Source organism: Solanum stenotomum, chromosome 2 (genome assembly GCF_019186545.1).
Source record: "Solanum stenotomum isolate F172 chromosome 2, ASM1918654v1, whole genome shotgun sequence".
Lineage (NCBI taxonomy): Eukaryota > Viridiplantae > Streptophyta > Magnoliopsida > Solanales > Solanaceae > Solanum > Solanum stenotomum.
The window spans coordinates 69,173,281-69,192,538 of record NC_064283.1 but is presented as its reverse complement, the minus strand read 5'-3'; the positions used below and the strand labels follow the sequence as shown (position 1 = coordinate 69,192,538).

Here is a 19,258-nt window from a genome sequence, read left to right as displayed (position 1 = left end):
ATATCAAATGGTGTATCTATGGGATAACACATTTAGAAATCACCTATGTAAGTGTGAAGTATAAGCCGCTTCAAGGAGAATCCGGTAAGGCCAGTTCTCTACGCACTTATAAACCGAGATGTGTTCATGGCTGAAACGAACAAAAAAATGAGAACCAAAAACAGTTCAAGGGTTGATTGTGTGACTTATGTTGTCTAGGTATACACCAAAGCTCGACGGTTCAAAGATATCAAATCTACCGATTGACTGAGTATATCCGATATATGTTCACTACGGAAAGTTTAAAGGGAAACCCACTTATCCAGATGCAATCAATCCTTACTTACAAATCACACAGTTTATCATGCATATATTTTAACAATAGTCATTCCCTATTCATGTGGGGGATTGTTGGGTTTTAAAGGTGTGAACAGGAAATGAAGGGTTGTGACTCTCCTGAAGGATTGTGACTAAGCCGAAGGGTTGTGACCTTTATGAAAGGTTGTGTCCTTTCTAAAGGGTTGTGACCATTTGAAAGGTTGTGCCTTTTCCAAAATGTTGTGACCTTTCTGAAAGGTTGTCTTCTTTCCAAAGGATTGTGACCTTTACCCTTTATTGGCTATAAATAGAGAGGTTTTCTCTCATTTTTCTGCATAAAAATTCTTCCCTTCTTTTGCATACATTTCTTACAAAATAAAATCGATCGATCGTGTCTGTGTGTGTGATTCCTTGATGTCATTTTGAGTTCGTTGAAATTATCGAAGTTTGAGGTACCGCTACTTCTTTAATGGTTAATCCGTTTTATCTTGGGAGGAATTAATCTGCAACCTCAAGTACTTGAGGGGATTAAATTTCTTAAGGACACACAGTGGGTTCTGTGGACTCTGATAGTTCTTTGTGTTTTTCTTTTCATCTTTTATTATTTCTGGTTTGCTAATCTGAATACAGGAGATAACACTCTCTACGAACACAAGAAGTAGCGTGTACCGTCATTCAATAAGAGAGATGCAAAGAGCAACAGCCATCCCTGATACCAGCGAGATAAGTTGGATTACTGTATTCACTAACGTTGTCATGCCACTATTATTCATTTCAGCCAACACTCCAGCAACCGAAATGTAGATGAAGCCTCCAGCAGTGAATCCCTGCGAATAAAAAATGAAATAAGAGAGGTACACTTTTATGAACTCGATAAATGTATCAGACTGACAGCTTGAATAAGAATCTCACCTCAATCAATGACGAATGACCAGAATCTTGTCCCAATGTCAATGCCTACATAGCATAACACAGCATGGTTCAATCAAATGCGATAAGAATAGCAGAATCTCGATCCATGCCAACAGATAGATTAATACTGACCAGTGCAGTTCCGGCTAGTGCCACTAGTGCAGATAAGAAGTTAAAGAAGAGGGCTTTGGAGACGCTGAACCCAGACCTTACCAAGATTCCAAAATCACCTATCTGCATAGCAAACACATAATAAGGTATAGGGATCATTACATTCACGTGAGAATGAAGATGAAGTCATGGATTCATGAGGGAAAAAGAATGTCGTGCAGATGTGACGGATGTGAGACATCTTGAGTGCTGTAATACGCTAAAATGTTGGGAACTTATGATAATGGAGAAAGCTTTTCATGGTTGGAGGAAAATAACATGACCAGAAGAAGTGTTACATTAAAGAAGAAAAGGTTAGAAACTAGACATCATCGTGGTATAATTTGTTTTATCGATTTCGTAGCATACCACACTTTAGTGTTGTGACAGCAAGGGTTTGAATATATTTGAAGGTTTTGAGGCGTATTACGAACCTAAGATCGAGGTAAGACTCTTCTTTCATCGACTCTAGTTTTTATAAGCAGCAAATAGCAATTTGCGACGGAAATACATATCTTTTATCGTATTGTCATGGTATCTTTTATTTTGTGTGTTAATTATGGTCCTACCCTGTTGTAGTATCGAGGGAGTTATGAGTAAAAGTCGTTAGCCACGTGAATTTAGCGAAAAAGGTATGTTAAGGTTATTCCCTACTTACGACATGTTCCTTAATATACTTAATATACTTGTAGTGTTATTGTTGATTATTGGCTGCTCGAGTTGATCTAATCCTCCCTTGTCGGGATTCTTATTCATTTAGTAGTGTCCCTATGTTGGACACGACTTAGAGGCTATTTGTACAGGTGGCTTATAACTAGATTGCTCGCTTTTAACGATTTGATTGTTATTGTTGCCCTTGAGGCTATTGTGGTTAGCTGCAAGAATGTGATTTATGCCTAGAAGGGTTATGTTCTGCCTACGGGGCCATATGAATAACTAAAAGGGCTATATGTTGCCTACGGGGCTATATTGATGCCTAGCAGGGCTATGAGTTGCCTACAGAGCTATATTGACGCCTAAGAAGGCTATGGGCTTCCTACATGGCTATGTTGTTGCCTAAGAGGGCTATGAGTTATCTATAAGCTATGTTGATACCTAAGAGAATTATGTGTTGCTATGGGGCTATATTAATGCCTAAGAGGGCTATGTGATTGCCTACAGGGCTAGGGGACTATCGATAGGGGTATATATACTGATTGGCACATTCCGGGCTTATGGGGACCTGAGTAGGTAGTCTTGTGTGTTGTTTGTACCTGCCGAGCTTATGGGGGCTCTGTTAGGTTGTTGTTTTATTATTTTTAATAAATTTAGATTTATGAGCAGGTCAGTACACTTATCTTATCTTTGATTTATTTATCGAATTATTCCAGTATATTAAGATACTTGATCATAGCCTATTGCCTTTCATACTCTGTACATTATTTTGTACTGACGCCCCATTGCCTGGGGGCGCTGCATTCATGCATGCAGGTCCTAACAGACGACTGAGTAGACCTCCTCAGCAGCAGGATTGACTTCTTTTCCGTTGGCTAGCCCCTTTCCTCCGGAGCTGCCAGTGTTTGGAGGTTTGTTAGATTTTGTTGTACATATTTTTATAGGTAGGCTGGGGCCCTGTCCCGCCAATCGTTAATACTCTTAGAGGCTTGCAGACTAGTGTGTGGGGTTTATAACTATGTTATGGCCATGCTGGCCTAGTTTGTTGGTTTGCTGAAACTTGTTGGTTGTGTGATGCATTGTCTTGTTATATACATGCTTTCAGTTTTGGTATAGAGATCATGGTGGCATTGACGGCCCAATCAGGACTTCTGTGCTAGTTGACAATTTCTTTATATGAACTCTTGGGAGTAGCTGCTTCTTTTGTAGATCTGTTGACAGGGACTTTGCCGGCCGAGGGCTTAGTTTTAAGCTGAGATATACTTGTTTGTTTTCTTAATTGCATGTGACCGTCATGCGCTGGTAGCAAATGATTCAGCAGGGTCAGCTCGGGCCTGAGTTTTGGCATTAGGAGTCAGTTGCGCCCCTTGAGTTTGGGGCGTGACAAAACCTCAAAGTTCATAATTATTTTGATTTAACATAGAGATTGCGCGTTTCTATATTAATTTTTAATACTATATGTAATAAAAATAAAATAAAACAAAATTAGAATGTGTCAGCTTTACTAGTCCATATGACAATGTCCCCACAAACAGCTTTATACAAATCCAAATAATAATAAAGTAGAATTGACGTGCCACCAGATTATAAATGATGTGCTGATTGAAATAAATATTAATCGGGTAACAATTTCCTATTTTTAATTTGCTTGAAATAGATTTAATGTTATGATCCTATTATTAGTAGGATAATATGTATTCTGCAATGAATTTAGTCCTAATTTTAGTCCTAATAGAAAAATGTTTTATTTAATCGTAATATAAAATTACATTTATATCTTGTAGTAATTTTTCATATGGAGGAAAATTTTGAACTTAAAAAGGACAAATAAGTCTATCAACTTTTTAAATGAGATATTTTGCTAAAATAAGCTTTTTAGTCTTTTCATGTGAACATTCATGCAAAACTCCAAAACATGTGCACCACATATATTTTTTTGACACGTCTCCAAAATGTGCACCACATATTTTACTTTGCCACATCTCCAAATCTTTGTAGTTATATGTATGTTGTATAACCTAGATCCAATAATTGAAAAATAATACTCCTTTCGTTTTAATTTATATGACACTTTTCGAATTTTGAGATTCAAATAAGTCTATCTTTAATCATAAATTTTTTATTTATCTTTTAATTATTTTGAATTGTCCATTATTGTTACTTATAGTACTTTTTACGTAGTTTACAAATATACAAAAAAAATTGAAGATTTCACGAGCAAATTTCCGATCAAACATAAATTGTTTGACTCTTGAAAAATGAAAAGCGCCTGGACAAAGGGAGTACTACGTTTGGTAGCCTATCCTCTTAGTCTCTTACATATATACACACAATAGTAGACCCAAAATTGTTATTAAGGGTGTCAACGATTGTAGTTTAAAAAAAAAGGTAAAAATCTTAAATATACAATTTAAAGCTCCTAAATAACCTCTATATAACAATAGTTTGACTTTACACCAACATAGCAATAGAATCTTTACAAAATAAAAATAAATTAAAAAAAGGGTAACAAAAGAAGAAGCAACGCATCATTCAATATTAAATAAGATATTAATTCCTTAATTTACTCCAATCAGTTACCTTCCACATTCATTACTTAAAATTTCTCTCTCATATCTCAAAACAATGTATTGTAACCAAAAACAAAGTCTTTATCTCCTGTTTAAGGTCGTTTCAATGGTTGAAAGCAAGAACGTGTCCGTTTTAATTCAGCACGACAAATATGAGATATCACCGGTATGTATCGTTTTTTTTTAAATTACTTCTGATTTATTTTTGTAAGATTATATAGTTTGATTTTTCAAAAAAAAAAAAATCAAATGTTTCAGTGGCTAAAAAATCTCCTTTTAAGGCTTTTTTGTTGTGGTTAATCATGAAAATTTTATTATTTGTAAATTGATTTTGATGAATCATTCATGGCACTAATGTTATTTGTATAATTGTTAAAATGAACATTTCGTATGATTTGTAGATTATGGTATTATGAATTGTAGGATTGCAAATATAATCAAAACCAAGATTAACACCTAATATAACTCGAATTTACCACTGTTTAATGACAATATTAATATAGAAATCAATGTTAAATAGTAATGTACTCACTTTTTAATTAATTTGGTTATCCAAAATAATTTGATAAAATTCTTGGTAAGATCATGGTGTAATATTGATTTAAAATATGTATTATTTATCATATTAAATTATACACCATAATGTACACCATTCAAGTACACTATAATTAATGTGTAAATTTTAAAAAATAGATATTATATGATGGTATTATGCATTTAGTTGATTGTTTAATTAAATTTATTATATAAATAAATTAGTTACTTTTGGTTAGTTTGTGGTGTAAATGTTTGGTGTATATCATACATTATATATTAGATTGAAATGTACACCAAATTGTCACCATAATGTACACCTTAATCATATAATCATGGTGTTATGCACTGTTGGATTGTAACATATAATCATGTTCAACTTTATCAATCTTCATAAATCAGTGTTATATATATAGTTGGTTATAAGTTGGTGTTCGAATTTCATTATAAGAATAATAAAGTGGACTCCAATTTTTAACCATATAATACACCATTTCGTATATAATTTTTTTTTTTGGTGATGTAAAAAAAATATGATTGTGTATTTCAAATTTGATTGTTATAACGGTTGTTTAGTAGGTCCTTTAAATTTTTTTTAAATGTATTGCAGGAAGGTATGTGGATTTCAAGATCAATTGAAGGAGTGATATGTGACGCAAATACCAATTTTTAAAAAAATAAAATCAAATACCAAAACTTGTACCAAATATCCATATGAGGATTAGCACTGTTGAGTTAATTTTTTTTATAACACTTTTTTTTTCATAATCTAATTGAATGTTATTAGCGGATTTGAATTTTATTGGTTGTTTATTAAACATTTTTTTTAGAATCATATTTAATCATATGATGTAATTAGTTCTATTATTTATGTTGGTTTTCCTTGTGGTATTAAATGTCATTGGGAAAAAAAAATGGGCACGAAATATCAACTAAATTGGTATATTATATGTGGTAGAATTCAATAATTGTTGGTATATTATATGGTACAATTTTGACATGGGGTAGAATTTAATAATTGTTGGTATATTATACAGTACAAATGTTAGTATTATTATACGGTATATTTTTTATATTATAAATTTTTAATGTTATTCGTAAATAGTGTCATATATTTTTAGTGTAATTTCAAGTTCTATACCACAATGTATACCATTTTAAAGAATCAAATTATATACTAGTAAAATTATATTTACAAATAAATATATATATATTGAAATCATATTGTACATCAATTGACACCATAATAAGATTTCATATTTTCCTTTTTTACAATATTACCTAAAAGAATTCTATTATTGCTATACAAATTAGTATGCATAAATAATTACTGTGGTATGCAAATGGTTATTATTAGGGTATGCAAATGTTTTTTTTTTATTACTTTGCATATATTGGTACTTATATAATGGAACTTAAATTGGTATTTTTTTTTTATAAAAGAATTGAAACGAAAATGGAGAGAGAAGAACAAATTCAAGAATAATTATATCAAATAAGGAATGTGTTAAATGGAAGAAATCCTATTAATTAGGCAATAAATTCTCCCCCAAAATCAGCACTAGAATTGAAAAAATTAACCAAAAAAATGAGAGAAAGAAATGTGCATCCTAAAAAATAGGATCTTTAAGTAAAAAAAATAAGGGAAAATACATAAAAACCCCCCTGAACTTGGCACAAAAACTTACTTTAGTACTTAAACTTTACGGGTAATTATTTACCCCCCTAATCTCTTTTCAAGTGAATTTAATATCACCCTAAAATTATAATACCAGTCTCACAATGGCAAGTGCATTTCACACGCGCCACGTCATTGATATGTCAGCGCCACATCATTGCCACATCAGTACCACGTAGACATTATTTAATTTTTACTTTTTTAATTCATTTTTTTTTGTTTCTTTTTATTTATTCATAATTTTAGAAAGCAAAAAAAATTCAAAAAATAAGAGCCATGTTCCTCAACTCAATCACGATTGCAATTGAACAAATTCGATCACAATTGAAAGATTGATCCAAAATGTCAAAATCATTCTCACAAAAACACATTCAATTTTTAATGACTGAAAATTTAATTTGAAATTAAGAAATTATAATTTTTCCATTAAAAAGAGCTTCAAGTTCATCACATTCAAACACTACCATAAATAATAATTTTGAAGCAAGAACAAATTGTTGGCTTTCTATTTTTTCCCTATTCGTCACACCCTTTTACGGATCCAAAGGAAATGGAGGTGGGGTGGGGCAGTTCAAAGAAAGAGAAAGAAGATGGAAAGTTCAATGAAGAAGAAGAAGAAAAAGGCGATGCAGTGGTGATTGAGGCTGCAAATCTGAAGAGAAAAAAAGAGGGTGAGGCTTCTAAGAGGAGAAATAGGGTCGAGATGGGGGTTTCGAAGAAGGAGAAATTAAAGAGGTGGGGGGTTCGACGAAGAAGAAAGAGGTGGTGCAAATGGTGGTTGAAGGTGAGAGGGGTGGTGGGGTGTGAGGAAGATGAAGGAAAAAAAGATTATTGGCTAAAAAGAAAAAATGGGGCCCACTTATTCTTTTTCTATTTAATTTTTGATATTTACGCGCAGTAAATTTTTTGAATTGCCACGTCAGCTGTTAGGGTGATATTAAATTCACTTTAAAAGAGATAAGGGGGGTAAATAATTACCCGTAAAGTTTAAGTACTAAAGTAAGTTTTCGTGCCAAGTTCAGGGGGGTTTTTATGTATTTTCCCAAAAAATAATATTCAACTATAATTGTCATTGAGAATTCCAAAGTAAATATGGTATGTCAAAAATTGTGATGTACACCAAATTGTCACCATAATGTATACAATATTAAAAAATTTATATTCAAAAAAACATGCTTATGCCATTCCTTATCCTAATTTCCAATATATATATATATATAACTTATACCAAGAAAAACAACATGTTTATACTATTCTATTTCATAATTTTACCACCATATATATACCAATTTTGCACTTAAATATTATCAAGAAAAACAAGAAGTTTATACCCTTCTATATCATATATTTTTTTTATCATTATATTATTCTAAAAGTAAAAAAAAACGTAATTGAAGAGAACGAAAAAAAAAAAATTAGAAGTGTAATTGTATTAAGTAAGAAAGAGAAAAAAAAAGAGGCAAAAATAATGTAACCAATTATAATTGTGATTGAAAATAAAAAAAAGTAAAAATAATAAATTATGAAACACATAAAATCAGCCCACTAAACTAAAAAATAGGTAAAAAAATAGTATAAAGATATGTATATTTATTAAGTTGTCAGGTTTGTAATTAAAATGATAATGTTGTAAATAAAAAGAGTAAATTAACATTATGTAAATTAAAGTCTTAAATTGAATATTTTAGTAATTTTTTCTTAAAAAAATGAGTATAATTATGAAGTTGATAGGACTTGAACACACAACCTCATAGAATTTTACGATGCCTTTAACCACTAGTATATATATACACACTCACTTCAACATCTTCTATAAAAGATTGAATAAACTTCAAAGTTGTTACCTCCCTTCTTCTACCATGACACAAGTAGAAAACCATGAATTTAGCAAACTGAAACAAGACGAAGTAGCTATAGTTATGGTGCCATTTCCAGCTCAAGGTCATCTCAACCAATTTCTCCAACTTTCATGTTTAATCTCCTCCTATCAACTTCTTGTCTACTATGTTGGATTGGCAACACATAATCGTCAAGCCAGGATTCGAGCTAACGCGTTAAATCCTTCAAACATAGCCAAAATTCATTTCCATGACCTTCCAAATCCTGAACTAATTGCCTTTGAGACAATATGGGATGCTTCTTCGCGATCCCATTGCTTCTTTCATACGCGATATTTCATCAAAAGTAAGACGAGTCATCGTTGTTCATGATCCTATGATGTCTTATAATGTTCAAGATGTTTCTTCTTTGCCCAATGCTGAATCCTATATATTTAACTGCATTTCAGTTTTCTCATGCTACATTCTGATGTGCTTACTTTTAAAGATTTCTGTCCAACATGAAGAAGAATTGCTTACAAAGCTATCTTCCCTTGAAGGAGTTTCAACAGATGAAGCTATGCACTTATCAGATTTTCAACATCCATATATGGATATTAGATCAGGTGATATCTATAATACAAGTAAATTAATTGAAAGCAAGTATATTGATTTGATGGAACAAGCAGAAATTAGTCTGAACAAGAAACAATGGGCAATTGGACCTATTCTGCCTACTAAATTCGATTACATCTCGCATATATGTTTGGATTGGCTGAACAAACAACCTCCAAGATCAGTTCTTTATGTATCTTTTGGAACAACAACTTCATTTTCTGATAGACAAATCAAGGAGCTCGCGATGGGATTAGAACAGAGTAAAAAGAGGTTTATATGGGTGCTGAGAGATGCCGATAGAGGAGATATCTTTAAAAGGGAAGATAGAAAATTTGAATTGCCTGAAGGATTTGAGGAAAGAGTAGAAAGGGTTGGGTTAGTGGTAAGAGAATGGGCACCACAACCAGAAATCTTGGCTCATTCGTCCACAGGCGGGTTCATGAGTCATTGTGGTTGGAACTCTTGCTTAGAGAGTATTACTATGGGAGTGCCTATAGCTGCTTGGCCTATACACACTGATCAACCAATAAATGGTTTCTTGGTGACAGAAGTGTTAAAAATAGGCCTGATTGTGAGGGAGTGGGAGAAACGCGAGGAGTTGGTGAATGCATCCACCATTGAGAATGTTGTGAGGAAGTTGATGGCATCAGAAGAAGGAAATGTGATTAGAAAAAGAGCAGAAGAATTAGGAGAAGCTGTAAGGCAGTCCACAGAGAAAGGGGTTACTTCTCGAATAGAGTTGGATTCTTTCATCGCGCATATCACAAGATAGACTTGTTTTTCACCAGAATTTGGCAAGGGGGATGATTCTAGCTCTTTTTTCTTTGAATTTCTCTTTTCAAATAGTTTGGTTACTTTTCTATTTTCTTTTAACTTGTTATTTATCTGCTTCTTGGCTCAGACTAATATATGCTACCTTATATATCTTTGATCTTTGAATGTTTTGTATCTAAAATTTTTTATGGCCCAGTGAGATGAGTTCTTTGTATTTCTCATACTGAAGAGCACAACTTAATCTGGTTCTAACAGGGAAATGTTTTCTGTTAAGCATAATATATAAACAGATACTCAAACTTGACTTTGAGAGTATACATCTAAACACCTCAATTGACAACTAAATACTTCAACTTGTCTCCACTGTGTCTTGTGAACACCCAATGCTAAAGTGACTATAAATCTTGGAAGAGTTTAGATGATCATTTTGTAAGTTGGAGTGTACAACTGACACAAAGGAGACGACTGATGAATTGAGGTGTCCAAACGTGCATACTCGTAGGTATGAATATGAAACAACATAACACAAAGAAAAAGGAGAACATGCAAAGATGCACATTGTACACTGCTGTATTTCATTACATTATAGTGTGCTTACTTATTTCATAGTTTCCTCACTACAGGAGAACTGCCACCAAAGGAATTCTCATTTACCTTGTTTATATCATAGATTATAAAATATTCTATGCATTCACTCATAAATATGAAATTCCCCCCATATTAGATGAACCAAAAAAGAAAACATGTTACATAAATTGAAACGGAAGGAGTAAATTTTTTCCCCTGCCTGTAGATTTATATAAATATTCAAGATGTCTAACACTAGTCTTAATATATGTGTTTTGTCTGGCCGGATGTGTCGTAAACGGTAAACACCCGAAGGCTGTTCTCATCCCTGTGGGGGGAAACGACAACCGTCTCTCCTCTCTATGAACACAAGAAGTAGCGTATACCGTCATTCAATAAGAGAGATGCAAAGAGCAACAGCCATCCCTGATACCAGCGAGATAAGTTGGATTACTGTATTCACTAACGTCGTCCTGCCACTACTATTCATTTCAGCCAACACTCCAGCAACCGAAATGTAGATGAAACCGCCAGCAGTGAATCCCTGAAAGATTATACTCGAAATAAGAGGGGCTCTCTTCTATGAACTCGACAAAAGTATCTTTACTGACAGCTTGAATAAGAATCTCACCTCAATCAATGACGAATGACCAGAATCTTGTCCCAATGTCAATGCCTACATAGGATAACACAACATGGTTCAATCAAATGCGATAAGAACAGCAGAATCTTGATCCATGCCAACAGATAGATTAATACTGACCAGTGCAGTTCCGGCTAGTGCCACTAGTGCAGATAAGAAGTTAAAGAAGAGAGCTTTGGAGACGCTGAACCCAGACCTTACCAAGATTCCAAAATCACCTATCTGCATAGCAAACACATAATAAGGTCTAGGGATCATTACATTCACGTGAGAATGAACATAAAGTCATGGATTCATGAGGCAAAAAGAATGTTGTGCAGATGCGACGGATGTGAGATATGATAATATATCTTGAGCGGCTGTAATAAGCTAAAATGTTATGATAATGGAGAGAGCTTGTCATTGTTGGGGGAAAATAACATGACCAGAAGAAGTGTTACATTAAAGAAGAAAAGGTTAGAAACTTGACAATTATTTTTAGTACTGATTATGGCCGAATTTCAATTGCACTTAGTACGCCAGTATGGTTTAAATGATTAGCTTGACATAGCATAATTGAGAAAACCAGCAGCACAAGAAAATCCAGTTGGTGTGTTGGACAAATAAGAAAGTTCTGAAAGCCTGTCTACAAGGATTCATCAAGTCTGGCTTCCATAAATCTCATTACTTTTCCTGACTAAGAATTGACGGATTTACAGGTCAATAAGACATAGAAAATGTTGTCGTAGAATCATGGAGAAATGTGATCTAGTTTGAAAAATCACCAATTGAGCTAATAGACTATAGTTCCTACAAAACTGCATACAAAAGTTTAGTCAAGCAATTTAACAAATAAGAGACAGAATAGAGAAATGAATACTGCAATCATGTTTTACTTGATTGAACTTGCTGATTCAAAGAAAGAGAGTAACTTCTGGCATCTACATGCCCGCTTGTATGGGTAATCAATTAAAAACATGCAAACGCTATTGACATTATAATGTAGAAAAACTAGAAAGAAATATACAAGACCTCTTGAGGGAGCTCATGTGCGAGAAGAAACAAAGTTCTTGACCACCCACCAACTGATCCATGAAGGAGGAATGCATTTCCCAAAGCCATCCCATCAGTAAAATTGTGCTGTACCATAACATAAATTCTCTCAATCTAAATGTTCACCAGCCAGATATGTATAGTTGTTTGTGAGAAATCATAAACAGAGATGAAGGCTTATGTAGCAGTCATACAACACCATCGGAGAAGAGGTTGAGATAACCAAAGACAAGGCTTGAACGTGGTTTAGCCTGTTCCTCTCCAGTTGATGTAGAATTGGTAGAGCAATTTGCAGCATCTAAAGCAATATTGTCTTCAACAGCAATGGAGCCAGTATTCCTCTGCCATAGCTAGCGTATGAGACGATAGAAATAACAACTATATAACTGCAAGCAAATAGATATTCAATCACTGCATATCTTTTCTAAAAATCTCTCCAGTGGCTGCAAAGACAAACTATTCAAAGAGATTTTCAATCTGGGAAAAGACACTGCAGAATAGATAAAACCGATGAAAGACACATTAGACCTATAGCCTATTTGGTCAAAAGCTTCTGGGAAGCCAAGAGGCCTTCTTTTTTTTTTTTTCAAAATTTGTTTATTTTAGCAAGCTGAGGTGTTTGGACAAGCTTTTAGGAAAAAATAAGTGCTTATGAGTAGTAGCAGAAGCTTAAAAAAAGTAGCTTTTCTGAAGAAGCACTTTTCGAACATTGGCCAAGCACAAAGAACTGCTCTAATATTGGCAAAAGTGTTTTTCAAATAGATTACTCAAAACATAAACTGCAATTGCTTATTAATGTACAATATTGTTCACAAGATTGAATTTAGTTCAAGTCAAGTATGAAAACTGGAAAGAAACAATTTGACAGCAATTACATTGAGAAACCTTATCTTGACAAAGTAGTTATTTGTGTTTTGGTCAGTGCCTCACAGCATGTTATGCTGAAGGAAAGGTTCACAGGACCCTCTAAATTCTGAATAAAATTATTATTTTCTAGTATTTGTTTTAGTATTACGTGAAAGTTCAGAAGTGTAGATCATCCTGACAAGAAATACACTTTACTGAATCTCAGCATGGCAAAATATGGAACAGCAAATTTTGGGGAATGTATTGATTTTACCTTCCGTAGAATAGCTCCTCCATTTGGTTTCTCCCCATTGGGAGAGTCAGCAGACACTCCATCCACTCTACTCCCTCCAGCTGCCTTTTCTGATAAACTTCCTTCTTTCTCCTGAGACAGTTCCTGGAGATTGTCATCAGCATCATTATCATCCTTCAATTTTGTGTAGTGCAAATGATGATGATGGTGATGACCATGACTCCGTTCATTGACTCCTCCAGAAAAATCTTCAACATACCTCACAAGCTTCTCAACAATAAGAAAGAGCACAATTCCAGCTGCCAAAACAAAAGTATCATGAAACATTCAGCAGTGTGGCAACAGCAGCAGGTAAGTCGATGACAGTTCCTTTGGAATATTTTTTGAGAAGAAAGTTTATTTTTTTGAGAAGAAAATAAACACAGCTAAGCAATGAGCACATAGCAATTAGCAAACTATTCTTTCCCCTTTCCTTTGGAATATTTGAATGCTACAAGTTCTGAAATTTCCTATTATGTGATACAGAGCAAAACCTCCCCAGTATGTTTCATGTAAAACTAAACATACAAATTTCACAAAATGAATAATGAAATTTAAAAGCAGAATCATGTCCAAGAAACTTACCCAAAATGGACAATCCAACAGAAAGATCCTCCAATGAATGGGCGTGTGAATGACCAGAGTGATCATGAAGATGGTCATCATGTGAGTGGGAGTGTCCACCACCTAAAAGAAGTAATCTGTTTGGTAAAATTCTTCAATGCCACAGATAGTTAAAGGCAACAATATTTGGGTTTAGAAGATAGACACCCTATATGTCTGATATATCACCTTCCTTCTCTCACACGAATAACTATATTCTAATAGCACCTCTAAGGATATGCATACCTACTAATTAGATTATTACTGCCTCCGTTCCAATTCATTTGCTATATTTTGACTGGACATTCTCGAAAGAAAGAAAGAAGATATTTGGCACATCGAATAAAATATTGAATTTGGGATAGTTTGATAGGTCATGAGTTTAAGAAAGAAAGAAAACTCTTTGACGAATTGGATAAATATTCATAAGAAACCAAGGGGAGCCTTTTACAAAATAATTTACATTCCTGTTTTTGGAAAAAAGGTTATCAATATAGAAAAGTGCCCATCTTATTAGAATGGACACAAAAGGAAATAGTGCCAAACAAACTGGGACAGAAAGAGAGTTATTCTTTCCCAGAAAATGATGCTCAAACTGACCTACAGTCTTAGCTCAGGAGAAAAATATTCCCACTAAACAACATGCATCAGTACAACATTAGGACAAAGACGAGCACAACAAAGTTATTCAATCTCTCCGACATGAACTAGACAAGTGAATTGAGAATAGTGAAAGGTGGAAAGGGGAGTTACCCAGGCACTCAGGGGCAGCAAGTTAAGCAAACCTGCCTTTGATGGTGTAAGCTAGTGAGTTTTAGTAGGCTGGCAGCTTCATGGGTAGACATCTAAGAAGCATGCCTGATGTAAAGACATCTCGCTTATGTCATTTTAACAGTTATTAAGCTAAGTAAAACCAAATTATGACGGAGTAGAGTTAACAGTTTATGGTATTTAAAGGTAAGTGAGCCAAAAACCAATATGCAATGTTACTTCTTCATTAATTTAAGATTAAAAATCATACCAAAAGCATGTGGCAATTGGTGAAGGAAAGCATCCCCCAGCATGGCTCCTGCCTGTATAAGTCATGAAGTAGGGCAAGACTGAGTAAACTTTCACCCTAGTAAATAATTATAGAAACAATAGTCCAATAACTGTTCTAAGCATATGTAAATGAATTAGTATAACTTCCAATCGCAAACAGAATTCATTTAGTAGGCAGCATTCATATGAATGATAAGACAGAAATCCCGATAAATTTAAGGATCAATTTCAGATATATGGAAAAGAATAATGCAAATAAAACTGAAAATGCCAGTATATTGTTCAATTATAACAAATATGTCAACTCATAAGCAGAAGATCATCTATTCGTAATCAATAAACATAATAATCCTTTCAAACCTTCCTCCGATAGAAACTCTATAACCATTTCACTAACTGAAGCCATTTGTTACATTACCTACACGTCATTAACTTATGGGGAACCGTGTTCATGATCATCCTTTTAAAGCTCCACAGAACCTTCAGAGAAGATTTAGTTTCAAATAACTATAAAGTATAAGCTACTGAGATATATTATAGCTAATAGAGAACTTCCTCGGCACAAATCAATTTCCTACTTTCCTTTTTAAGTGGTCCTGGAAAAGTCCATTTCGAGATAAGAAATATGGTTTCCCACGTTGTTCAATACTTTTTAAACATGAGCCCCCTGACAAAGAGAAACACCACCTACTTTATGTTTTCAAAATTTAAAACTACAAACAAGTTTAACTTTGATGCCTCATCTAGTAAATTGAGACCAATTAATACTGGATGGAAGGAATATGAATAACAGAAGCACCTTTCTGATTACCATGGCTTCTGATTATTTAAGAAAGTGATTTTTAAATAATTGATCATGAAGATCATTTACGGAAATTCTCTTTGGATGTAACTTACAGTAAACTATTCAAGGAGACATACAAAAGTAATAACTTTGTTTAAGCTGTTAAAATTATGAAGAAAAAAAAGTTGCATATGGAAAAAAGAAAAGCAACTTCTGATATAACAGGAAATAAACCTTTCTATCTATGCAATCACAACTTGTTCTAATTGCTAAGTTAATCACTGTACTTCATTTTTATTATCCATGTGGAGAACACTGTAACTATGGCATAAATATTTGTATTCCATTATGCAAATAATAGTTTGGCGAGTATTTGCAAAATAATTGAATTTCAGTATACAAAACATTGAAATACTGGTAGATGGTGTATTTCAAGTAAAATATTGGTTTCGCTCACACATGTTCAACTTTCATAAATTTTTTCCTAGCTGAAGTTAATGTGCGAACACAATTTCACCTTCAACAAACATTTTTTCAACTTGAATACAAAGAAACAGAATAATTTACACAAACCACAGAAGATATTCAGGAAGTCTAACAATAAGATATCATTCTCACCCCAAATAACGCTAAAGAATCTACAACTGCTTTTGACGGCTTCCCGTGTACTGCAGGAGATAAAACAGTTGGATTCCATGAGCAGAAAAGAAATTTCAAATGAAGATAGGAATTGAATCTTAAAGAAGAAGGCATAAACATAATTATAAGAATTTGAGCTACTTACTAAATATTAAAGGCAAAAGAATCAGGCAGATAAGGGAAGCCAAGCTCACCAATAGTGAGCAACCCATTGCATTGACCCATAGACCTGTCAATAAAACCAGAGAAAAGCTCTCAATGACAACTAAAGACACCCATCCCAGAGATCTATCAAAATGAGTCACATATGTCGTGTGCCATTAAGAAGTTTTTTCATATGCAGGAGCAATCGTGGAGTTGCATATTATGCGTTACATTGGATTTTTTACAATTTTGTATATGTCGAGCAAGTTCAAGCCTTCTTGTGAATGATTTACTTAAAGCAGAACATCACGTCTTTCAGAGATCTAGAGTAATATCAATTATCGCTCTCAAAAAAAGAGTCATATCAACAATGACACTTCAAGTAAAGAGATACCTGAAAAAAGTCCAAGCAAAGAAATGTAACATCACAAAATGCATATCATCCAATCAAACACACAATTAAAACAAAGTATCTTGCATCCTGATGCAAAAATAAGCACATTTGGTTGACAGTACCTATCTATGAATCTCACAAGTCCAACAGTATGCACAAAATAAGAAAAGCCAAAATAAGTTACTGAAGTTTGCATTCTGAGTTGACTTCAAAATAACGCCATACTTGATATCCACCTTTTGATAAAAACTGTTTGGAAGACACATATCAGTGACGATTTTCATAAAGCAACAGTTTTTCAAACTATGGCAGTGTTCAGCCCTATGTCAAAACCATAAATCACCTTTACAGCATGATATCCACCTTTTGACTAAAACTGTTTGGAAGACATATATCAGTGACGATCACATTTTCATAAAGCAACAGTTTTTCAAGCTATGGCAGTGTTCATCCCTATGTCAAAACCATGAATCACCTTTACAGCATGATATCCAGCTTTTGATTAAAACTGTTTGGAAGACATATATCAGTGACAATCAAATTTTCATAAAGCAACAGTTTTTCAAGCTATGGCAGTGTGCAGCCCTATGCCAAATCCATGAATCACCTTTACAGCACGATATCCACCTTTTGACTAAAACTGTTTGGAAGACATATATCAGTGACGATCAATTTTTTATAAAGCAACAGTTTTTCAAGCTATGGCAGTGTTCATCCCTATGTCAAAGCCGTGAATCACCTTTACAGCAGACGTGATCCATTTCCATTGTCACCTTCTTTTCAATTGAAATAATAGCTAAGAAAACTTGTCCTACCATACAAAGAGAAAAACCTTATCAACACATTCAATACCTCTCCCACTTCAAAGATAATAGCCTTTACGGACAATACAGGTGGTACAAGCAACCTCTTCTGGTATTGGGAAAATAACATCCTTTTGCAACAAACTCATAAAGATCTTTGCTTTCAATATTAGATATGAGAAAAAAAAGTAGTCTTTAATTCCTTCGGAAAAGAAATTAAGCAATACCATAGAACCTGCCAAAATCCAACAACAACTACCTCAATCCTAAGCTTGGTGTCAGTTCTATGAATCTTCACTATTCATTTCACTCCATTTTGACCCTTACATTCCACAATTCAACAGTTTGGGGTATGCTAAAGTCCAAAGCACAAATCAAAATGACATAAATAAGCACTAATAATAATATGAATATGCAACAGTTTACAGTGAGCTAAAAACTCAAAAGGGGTTCCAGGATTCAGCTTAAATACTTCAAAAGGAATAAACTTTACCAAGACCAGTAAGATCCTTGACTCCATGTTCATGATGATGATGATGTTCATCTATATTACCATGAGACCCAAATCCATACAGTTTCAGATCCTCCTCTTCAGCCAATTCCTCTAAAAGCTTCCTCTGGTCAACTCCACTCGACCCATGATCATGATCATGGTGATGATGATGATGCCCCTCATCGCCATGATGACCATGACCATGATTACACTGATGAAATTCCTGCTTGGAATCTTCTAGAACCTTCGCTTCTACAGAAGACCCAAAAATCACTACCCATAAAGAAGTAGAAACAATCAAGAAGAAGCAGATCTGTTTCACCAAAGCATCAATTTTCGACATTTTGTCAATTTGGGCAAGAACAAAATCAGGGAAAAACCCTAAATTTATGGAAGGGTAAGATGATAAGGGCGTGTTTGGATAAAGGGTATTAGAAATCAAGAAGAGCGGTTCTTGCAAGTGCCTTCTATGGTGATTACACAAACAGCACAGAAGAATAGTATTATTATTCCTATTATTATGTCAAAAGTTACTACATCCATTTGTACTAAAAGGGGTCTCAAAAGTGTAAGAGTAATGGATTTTAGTCCTCTGAGAATTGCAGAAAGGTACTGAATTTTTAAGGAAAATATAGTGAATGTTCATAGTACACTATGATTTTTTTTTTATTCTTTTGTATGATGAAGAAGATATTGGTGCTGTGTCAAAATCACTAATCATTAAACTTTGTGGGTAGATAAATGGAACTTTCTGAAAGCATGTGGTAGTTAGAGTGAAAAGTATGTATTCTAGTTAGGAAGGAAAAAAGTGTGAAGAAATTAGAAAAAAATAATCTTTAAGGGGTTGTTTGGTTGCAAAATGAAGTTATGGAAGTGTTAGTTATAAGAATGTGTTGTTAGAAATTTAAAGGTGTGTCTTATAAAGTGGTGGTTATATTAGCTATAACGTATGGGGTGGAGTGTTAGTCAGTCA

The 19,258-nt window shown here is 33.8% G+C and overlaps 3 protein-coding genes and 1 pseudogene across 9 annotated transcripts in view; 2 read left to right on the top strand and 2 right to left on the bottom strand.

Annotated features, from left to right (window-relative positions):
• Positions 1–10,057, top strand: part of LOC125855511 (zeatin O-glucosyltransferase-like) — a 151,539-nt gene extending 141,482 nt beyond the window's left edge. Inside the window, exon 3 of the mRNA XM_049535243.1 lies at positions 10,008–10,057. The gene's annotated coding sequence lies outside the window, so the exon portion shown is untranslated. The remainder of the gene's footprint in view (positions 1–10,007) is intronic.
• Positions 937–19,051, bottom strand: LOC125855510 (IAA-alanine resistance protein 1). Of its 7 annotated transcripts, XM_049535236.1 has the most exons (12): positions 18,286–19,051; positions 16,597–16,680; positions 16,431–16,480; positions 15,009–15,060; positions 13,970–14,071; positions 13,367–13,644; positions 12,441–12,596; positions 12,226–12,333; positions 11,335–11,436; positions 11,203–11,247; positions 11,100–11,115; positions 937–1,108 (listed from the first exon to the last, which is right to left on the bottom strand). In XM_049535236.1, exons 1-12 carry the CDS (start codon positions 18,626–18,628, stop codon positions 969–971), a joined length of 1,476 nt encoding a protein of 491 aa, XP_049391193.1. In that variant the 5' UTR covers positions 18,629–19,051; the 3' UTR covers positions 937–968. The 7 variants fall into 7 exon arrangements, with proteins under 7 accessions (XP_049391193.1, XP_049391194.1, XP_049391195.1 ...); XM_049535237.1 differs by lacking the exon at positions 11,100–11,115 and having other exon boundaries at positions 937–1,124; XM_049535238.1 differs by lacking the exons at positions 11,100–11,115; positions 11,203–11,247 and adding an exon at positions 1,210–1,254 and having other exon boundaries at positions 937–1,124.
• Positions 8,929–10,152, top strand: LOC125855515 (zeatin O-xylosyltransferase-like). The gene has a single exon (XM_049535247.1). The coding sequence runs from the start codon at positions 8,929–8,931 to the stop codon at positions 10,000–10,002; it is 1,074 nt and encodes a 357-aa protein (XP_049391204.1). The 3' UTR covers positions 10,003–10,152.
• LOC125857273 (U6atac minor spliceosomal RNA) lies at positions 10,834–10,941 on the bottom strand (annotated as a pseudogene).
• Positions 19,052–19,258: the final 207 nt, after the last annotated feature.

What these genes read in the sequence shown, in the direction of transcription:
- LOC125855515 (XM_049535247.1), top strand. Translation starts at nt 8,929, where the DNA reads ATGCTTCTTCGCGATCCCATTGCTTCTTTCATACGCGATATTTCATCA.
- LOC125855510 (XM_049535236.1), bottom strand. Translation starts at nt 18,628, where the DNA reads ATGTCGAAAATTGATGCTTTGGTGAAACAGATCTGCTTCTTCTTGATT. An exon ending in CCAATTGCCACATGCTTTTG is followed by an intron (nt 14,072 to 15,008) that starts GTATGATTTTTA and finishes TACTTCTTTTAG; the next exon opens with GTGGTGGACACTCCCACTCA. An exon ending in CACTAGCCGGAACTGCACTG is followed by an intron (nt 11,248 to 11,334) that starts GTCAGTATTAAT and finishes TATCCTATGTAG; the next exon opens with GCATTGACATTGGGACAAGA.